We start from the raw sequence: 9,019 nt of genomic DNA on the forward strand, positions 1-9,019 counted from the left end.
TGTGTGAAAAAAATTTCAAATTAATTTGTGTAAAAACTAATTATTACTATCGAGTAGGTTAGACCGACCGGATATGCTTGAGTCACTATCGAGCAGGTTAATTAGACCGACCATAGGGGCGGTGGAAGCCGATCATTTCCGATCGGACGCCAGGGTAATACCTATGAACTATTCAGCCATTTGCTGGAGACAATCCTTGGATGTCAATGGATGCATAATTAATGATGTAACGATCACTGTCGAGCTGTTAAGGTGGACATTGATTATCATTAAGAGGTAAATTAATGGGTGATATTCCTTGAAACTCTATAAATAACAATTGATAGAGAAGGTAAGTTCTCTATTTCTCTGATTTTGGCAGTGAGAGAGGAGGATCCAGGCGGTACGACAGGAACAAAGAGGACCGATCGATGGAGATGGAGCATTCTCGAACGAAAGCAGCAGGAGTTTTTCTCGTCCCCTTTCAGTAGAAACACTAATGTTAAGTTATTAAAAACTAATTTTCTTTCCTTTATTTTTATTATAGAAGGCCTAATAAAGAAATTCATTTAAAGATATCTTTAGTCTATTTCCAATATGGTTAAAATAATATAATCGGGTGTGGAGTAGAAAAGACAACTCAGAGAAAATTAGAGGCAAAAGAAGTAAATAATGTTATATAGGATGAAGACGACCTTCCACAAGAAACAACAGTGAGAAATGAAAAACTAATGCTCCATAAATTTTCTTTATAAAAGCTTAATTTTGAATTTAACATCCTTCCAAATAGCTTTACATTGAAGATGGTGAAAATTGCTTAAGAATTATATAATATGACGATTGATTGTTGCTGCATATTAAACCCTCAGTTGTAGATGAATAGCCTTTTCATCTGTGTAGCAACATAATATGAAATTATATCTTTATCCTTCAGTTGAAATCGATAGATACACATCAGAACGAATATCAAAAAGGGGTGCAAATTCTGCGATTATAAAATCGGCAGGTAACAGTATATTTTTCCTTTAATCTAAAGCGAACTGCTTTACGTTGACTCGTTGGGAATGCACTAATTACTATTTTATTTCATAGTCTACACGTCGTAGTTCCATTCTTACGAATGACTTCACTTTTTACTTTCTATTTAATTGAATAATGATCCTTTGAAAATATTTTTTTTACAATATTTTAACATCTGTCTTGATTTAAAATTATTCCACAATCAATAATAATAATCATAAACACCAACATGGACTAATCACAAAATGATACGTAAATGATGTTAAAATGTTATCAAAATATCATTATCTTATTTTATTTTATATATGTCAACAGAAAAAGAAGACTGGATTTACGACTGTTGATTAACTTGCAATCACTTCAAAGAAATGTGACCACCTTCTTATGAATGCCAAAGATGTAATCAATTATTGGTGGTTATGTCATATATTTTTAGCAGAAAGCTGGAAATTAGTTTAATCAGCTAAACGCCTTTTTGGGTATAAGCCATAACACAAAATACCCAAATACACGAGTCTAATCACATAAAAATTAATATTAATGTCCAAATCTTAAGAGAATAAATTAATGACTTCTCATACTTCAAGTTTAAGTTTATTAAACAAAACTCAATTATTCTCATACCAAATATAGCAAATTAATTTATAATATATAAATTAATGTAAATATTGTCTTATAAATCGATTTTAGATTGAATTGAAATAATTAAGATAAATATTTTTTACGGCTAGACTTTCATTGTATATCACTACTATTTAAATTCAAGCATTATATAAGATAAATATTATTTATACATAAAAACATATAACAAATAAACATTTTTGAATACGAAAAATGTTTTATAATTAAAAATGATAGTAGATGAACATATTTAAAAGTATAATCGTATTTTGGATTTATGATAAATAATTTTAAATCGTTATTTTTAAACTAATAGATAAAAGTTAGATAAAGTTAGAATATGGAGAAATTACTTTGCTATAACTGCAAAACGAAGGTGTGATAGACATCCAAAAGAGAGAATAAAGTACTTAGAATGTTCTATTAAGAAAATTGAGCAAGTGAGAATCTTATCTTCCAAATTGTACATTTGAATCAAATAATATAAGAATAGATTACTTGTTTTAACTTTGTAATATTTGATAAATAAAAAAGTATCGAAGCAGACAACAATCTAATTGGTCGTTTGTCTTTAGCAAATTTCTGATTTTGATAATGAATTTCCATATTTAGGTTTTAAAGCAGAAACCATAATATATTTTTTGGTGTAGTACGATCGCACTATTGTGTTTTGCAATGGATGGAGTGATTAGTGGATGACCCGAAACTTGGTCTATAGTCCTAAACTTAGTGTTTCTCTCCATTTGGTTGCAATAATATATGTAGAAGAGTGGGTAGAGAAGGACAAAAATAGAAAAAAAAAGTAGAGGCAACTAAAATTTGGTAGTTAAGAAGGTATGGGATAAAAGATGAAAGATTAAAGATGAAAAATGAAATTGTTTGAAAAGGACAAAGAGGGACAATGGTAGAGATAAAGAACATTGAAAGGGAATTAGTTAAGAATATGTAAATGCCACATTCAAGAATAGTAAATGAAAGAGACAGATTTGAAAACTTGAAAGTGACGAGAGGCCAAATAATGGAGTATTTATATATATTAGAAAAATGTGAAATAAAAAATAAAATAAAATAAAGGCTTTCTTCAACTTTGCACTTAACAAACATGACTTTGGTTTAGTGCCTAGAGAGAAGCTATCTTAGGCCAATTTGACTCTTCGATACACAGTGATGGATACATTGTAACCTGGAAAATAATTTAGGGTTATAAAATAAATAGAAATCAAATCTTCAATGGTCAGAAAAGTCTATCGAAGAGACCCCAAAGTCATGCATTGCATAAGAATACGAAAAAATTGATAAAATTAAAAATACAAGTTTCGTGAAGAATAATAAAATATTGATAAAACTAACCTTGGTTTATGTGAACAACTTAAATTAAAAATTGTTAACTAACTTTTGTTACTATTTAAACTTGCATCTTAATCTTTGATTATTCTTTAAACTTTATTGTACTATGTGAATAGGGTAGTAAGGGGAGTGTTTAACCAATATAAAAGTGTTTGATATAATTACTTTAAATTTTCTTATTTCAAAATTTCTTAATTTATAAATTTTGAACTATATTACTTAACTTTTACCTTGTCATTATTTTAATTTTAAATTTTTTATATGTGATTGCCGATATCAATTGACGTTGGTTCTAAGCTTAGCCAATGTCAATTTTGAAGTAAATGTATGTTCATTACTATATATTTTTATCGTTGAATTGAATGTGCAATTTGTGTGTTAAGAGTTTATTTTACACTAGTATTATCCACGTATTTGCAAATACTTGTATTCCTATGAGAAAATAATTTTTCAGATAATTTTTTCAAACACACCCTTAATATAATTTATTCAGCATAATTAAAATATGTTATATATGTTTAATATAATTTGAAAAATATAATAAAAAATTTGAAAATTTTATCATAATGAAGTACTAATATTAAATATTAAAAAATCAAAGTAAGATGTGATTTTTATAGTTAAAAAAATCATTACAATTAAATAACAAATATCTAAAATAATTTTTTAATAACAATATAATAAAAATTCAACCACACAGCTATAACTAAGTGCAAAAGACAAAAACACACACATCTAAAAAAATATTAATTGGGTTTTCGACTGACTTAACCAAGTGAATTGAGGTTAATCCGAGCGGAATGCATTTTTTCAATGGAACATCAATCTAACTCGTTTATTCACTAAATCATGATTGAAATGGATTCATCCGAGTTTTATAACTAGCAATATAGCCATTAGCTTATCTTGTATATTTTTACAATCCGAATAAATTTATTTTTCATTGAGTGATAGTTATTATTGTCATAAAAGAGAAGCCAATGAATAACATAATTAGTCGGATTTTGTATGAAAATATAGGTATTGTGTATATAACGTTTTAATTATATAAGTAAATTTCTGTAAGTAAATTTTTAATTAGAAGTTTTAAAAGGCATATATAACTATAAATATTTAGTGAAAACTTTAATATGTATTAATTTGTTTTATATTAAAGAAAAAGTTATGTGGTGGACCCCTTAAAAGTAAAACCTAGCTCCGTCCCTGTATGTGATAGAGATATAGACAATTAAACACAAAATTAGAAATTAAAATATAAGGCAAATGGCGTGTTTAAGTAGATCGAAATCACTAATGGGGCCATTAAGACGTTATACGTAATAAAGTGCAACATCCCGTACATAAATAGTAGGTCATTTTCTAACTTTTTGTGAATAATTGGATGATATAAATCAATAGAAGGGTGTTTTTAAATTGCAAAATTATAATAAAAAATCGAATTCTTTATATTATAATAAGTTAAGAGTACGTCTGTAGGATTTGAGTGAGTGTTTGTGCTTAATAAGACCAAAAAATTTCCCACTCTCAATATGTATTTGTGTATTTGGTTTGATTGGGAGATGAAAGTTGGTTTCTTAGTAGCTTTTATTATCATGGACATGTACACTTATAAAAACCAAACTCCTTTTAGCACTCATCACCAGTCACCAATTCAAATATATATATATATATATACACATACATGTATCTATACTTCCAATCCACCAATACAAAAATCCCTTTAACTTGCTCTCTCTTTTTCTTTCTGTTCATGTCCTTGCTTCCTGCTTTCTCATCCATTCAACAAAACCAAACTTCAAACTCAGTTAGTATATTGAACCAAATCAGACCCTCACAAAACCATATGCTCATTTCACCTTCTCATCTATTCACTTCATATGACTGACTTTGAACTTCTTACAAAGTATTAACATGGTTTTGTTTGACTCAACAGTCTGATTTCAGCTTCAGCATCAAGACTTTTTAGGTGTCTGCGACCACATTGTGATCACAACTGTGACTACATTTATATATCCACAACCTTTTTTTTAAGGTGAGTTTGTGCAGCCCTTGAAGTTATTAGGCTTTTATGGTTTTGATGGAGTACTTGAAGGAGGTGGAAGGAAAAAGGGTCCATGATTATGTTGAGGTAAAGATGGGTAAAATGAGAAGAGTAATAGGTGTGGGAGGAGCAGTGATAGTGGGTGCTGGACCCTCAGGGCTTGCTGCAGCAGCATGTCTTAAACAGAAAGGCATTCCAAGCCTAATCCTTGAAAGGGCTGATTGCATAGCTTCAATGTGGGAGTTCAAGACTTATGACCGCCTATGCCTTCATCTCCCTAAGCAATTCTGCCAACTCCCTCTAATGCCATTCCCCCAACACCTTCCCTCTTATCCAACAAAGCAACAATTCTTGGCCTACTTGAAGGCCTATGCCAACCATTTTCACATCAAACCAGCTTTTAGCAGAACAGTGGTCAGTGCCAATTATGATCACAGATGTGGCTGTTGGAGGGTGAAGACTCAAGACATCAAAAAGGAGGAGACAGAATATGTTTGTGACTGGCTCATAGTAGCTACTGGAGAGAATGCTGAGGAGTTTGTGCCACAAATCCAAGGAATGGGTGAGTTTGAAGGGCCTATCTTACATACTAGCTCATATAAAAGTGGCAGTATTTTCTGTGGTAAGAAGGTTTTAGTAGTTGGATGTGGAAATTCGGGAATGGAAGTTTGCTTAGATCTCTGCAACCATAATGCTCTCCCATCCCTTGTGGTTAGAGACACGGTTAGTAAATTTCACACTTATCATCTAATAACATCCTCAACGTCTTCATATATATGTTTCCATCACTACTACCTGTTAACTACAAAGAAATTATGACATATAATAATAATATAGTTAAAAAAATCTATCATAAAAGTAAACCCTCAAAATTTATAATTGAAGAACTCTCTACACTCCTGTTCTTACTGTGTTTGTACATGCATAAGAAAGCGTATTGGGTATTGCTTTTACAGTAAATTCACTGATCCTCTTTAAATTCATCTTAACTATGTGTTCCTATTGGAATTGATGTAAAACAGTGACATGAACAGAGTCTGGTAATATATTACGTGCATAAAGGAGTAAAATATGACATGACCAGAAGTAAGACCACGCCTAAAATTTTATTATTTGAAGTATGCGTTATGCTGCTATTCAAAGTAGTCTGATGAGTTATTGTGAGGGTAAAATATAAGCCCCAGATGTCATTTTCATTACTAAAGAACTAGTATGGCAGAAACTGTATCTTTGCAAAACTAATTATTTATTTTTAAAAACATGAGTGTTGATTCTAAATAAAGACAAGTTTGGAAAAAGGAATTTATCATGGTCCTGAATAGTTTATTGGAATTCTCTCGCATGCGCGAACGTGGTCAGCAACCCAAAATCTTTAATTGATAGTATGTTGTTTTCTGTCATGGAACCATTTTCAGTGGTGAAGAGAATCTCCGGAAGCATGAAAAGATGATGGTCACTACTGGGGTGTCTCTAATTTTCCTAAAATGTTTCTTAAGCAACTTTTAAGATTTCAAACGTGATATTTTGTTTTCACCACAGGTGCATATCTTACCTCAGCAAATGTTCGGGAAATCAACTTTTGGTTTGTCTATGTGCTTGCTTAAGTGGTTCCATGTACGCCTCGTGGATAAATTTTTACTTCTAATGTCACATCTCATTCTTGGGGACACAGCTCAATTTGGACTTCATCGTCCCAAAATCGGCCCTCTAGAGCTCAAGAACTTGTACGGCAAGACCCCAGTTTTGGATGTTGGCACACTTGCTCACATAAAAAGCGGAAAAATTAAGGCTAGATAATCTTCTCTGTCCCAATCAAATCCATATTGTTTTATCGTATTCTGTTTCTTGTCATAGTCAACCAAATTTGCCCGTTTTAAAAATTGTGTTTCTCTTTCATTGATTCTAACGATACATATATAGTCTGATATGTATAGGTTTGCCGCGGGATTAAACAACTAGCACAACACAAGGTGGAGTTTGTGGATGGAAAAACAGAGAATTTCGATGCAATCATTATGGCGACTGGTTACAAGAGCAATGTACCCACTTGGTTGAAGGTGCTTCCTTCAACACTTGCTAACTTAATTTTGGCTTTTTGACTGATTTCTTTAGTTTTGGCACTTACAAATTCCAATTTTTCACATAGAATAATGGTTGTTTGAGGTACTGATTGGGATTTTGAAATGTTTGGTGTGAGCAGGGGAGTGAGATGTTTTGTGAGAAGGATGGATTGCCTCGGAAAGCTTTCCCAAATGGATGGAAAGGTGAAAATGGACTGTATGCGGTGGGTTTCAGTAATCGTGGTCTTCTTGGAGCATCTATTGATGCAAAGAGGATTGCAGAAGATATTGAACATTGCTGGAAAGCTGCTAAGACCACGTAAGTATGGTGTACGAGTTGATGCACTTCAGGCTATACAACAAAGCAAAATCTTGTGTTCTTGGATGCACCATCCAGAATTCCCCTTTCAAGAGAAAATCAGTAGGATTTTTGTATAGTAATAAGAGATTCCGATAATATGCACCAGTTTATAGATTCTAACCTAGTTGCAGTAATTGTTTACAAGAGATATAATTAAGGAAGTTTTAAAATATAATCAATCCATTTACGAAGGGTATCAATACATGTTTATGTACAAGATCTATCCCATATATGTAACTTGTGTATATGAATGGATGCAGTTCTTATATTTAATCACTTCAGAAATCCACATTGTAAACATAAAAGGAAAGACTAAACCCTACAAGTGTTGAGAGCATCGAAATCAAGAGACTGAGGATGATACCAGAGTAAATATATTATTGAAAAAAAATGAGGTAAGTACATTAAAAGATAAAAATATCAAAGACAAGATTAAAAAAAAAAGGATGATTGCACTCAGTGTAAAAAAGAAAAAATTAAATAAAGTCAAAATAGGAATGAAAATTAAATTCAATAAAAGAATTTAGTTTTGTTTCGAGGTCAGAATTCGTCATAAACAAGTGAAAACTTATAACGTAAAAACTTATAACGTAAAAACTTCTAAGAATGAAAATTAATGCACTTAAGCATATTGTAAATATATATTAGTTTTAATTTACATTGTATAAAACATTGTGTGAGTTCACTTATACTTACTGTGAATATATAAGTTTGATAGAGTAGTCTCTTTATGAGTGCTTGAAATTGGTAGAATAACCTCTTTGCATCGTCATCATGAAAGAATTGGACATCTTAACATCTTAAACGCAATAAGAATGACATTTCAAGTTCATAGTGTTTGTACTTGATTAAATGTTTTGTAGTAGTCCGGTTTGGTTGAGAATTTTACATATGTGATAAATTAAGGTCCTATGTCTATTTTTCATTATTTTAGGTGAAAAAGTAAACTATTTTAATATCATTAACAATTTGACTGTAAGTCTAGTTTAAATTTACTAGGTGTGTAAAGTGATGATGGTATCTATTTATATACTTTTACCTTATATTTAGTTAATGTGAAATATTTATCCTACTTCCGTCAAGAGATATTTATATCGAATGTGAGACTAAATATTAATAGATATGGTTCGACAACGGTCCAATAATTGATGAAGCAATAGACCAATCAAATAACAAATAACCCAACAAAAAACAAATGTTGTTAGAATAGATTCTAATTTATGACTGGAAGATCATGTGAAGAAGTGAAATTTAAGTTTAATTTAGCCTTACAAAACCAACTGGTAAGATGAGATTTGCACTCGCTTATATATTGTAAACCTGTTGAAAGTTCTATATCGACCAATTTAGAGTATATAAGTAAGTGCAAACTTTATCTTACAAGTTGATTTGATAGAGTTAAGTTAGGGTTAGAGTTCACTTTTTAACATTTTTAATCGTTTTCCAACAAAAATAGGCAACTAATTTTATTTTTTTCTTAAATTTTCTTATACTGAGTGATATTAAACTTATAAATATGACTCTAATCATTAATAATAAGGTAGAACCCTTTTTCTTTATCCGAGGTAGTACTCTAACGCATATAATAAG

General features: G+C 30.8%; 1 protein-coding gene across 1 annotated transcript; it reads left to right on the plus strand.

Moving 5' to 3' along the window:
* Nucleotides 1-4,682: 4,682 nt before the first annotated feature.
* Nucleotides 4,683-7,705, plus strand: LOC124838384 (indole-3-pyruvate monooxygenase YUCCA2-like). Its single transcript, XM_047313978.2, has 4 exons — nucleotides 4,683-5,731; nucleotides 6,548-6,796; nucleotides 6,943-7,065; nucleotides 7,209-7,705. Exons 1-4 carry the CDS (start codon nucleotides 5,036-5,038, stop codon nucleotides 7,389-7,391), a joined length of 1,251 nt encoding a protein of 416 aa, XP_047169934.2. The 5' UTR covers nucleotides 4,683-5,035; the 3' UTR covers nucleotides 7,392-7,705.
* Nucleotides 7,706-9,019: the final 1,314 nt, after the last annotated feature.

The sequence above is a fragment of the Vigna umbellata genome, chromosome 1 (genome assembly GCF_029865625.1).
Source record: "Vigna umbellata cultivar VRB3 chromosome 1, Vumbellata_1.0, whole genome shotgun sequence".
Classification (NCBI taxonomy): Eukaryota; Viridiplantae; Streptophyta; class Magnoliopsida; order Fabales; family Fabaceae; genus Vigna; species Vigna umbellata.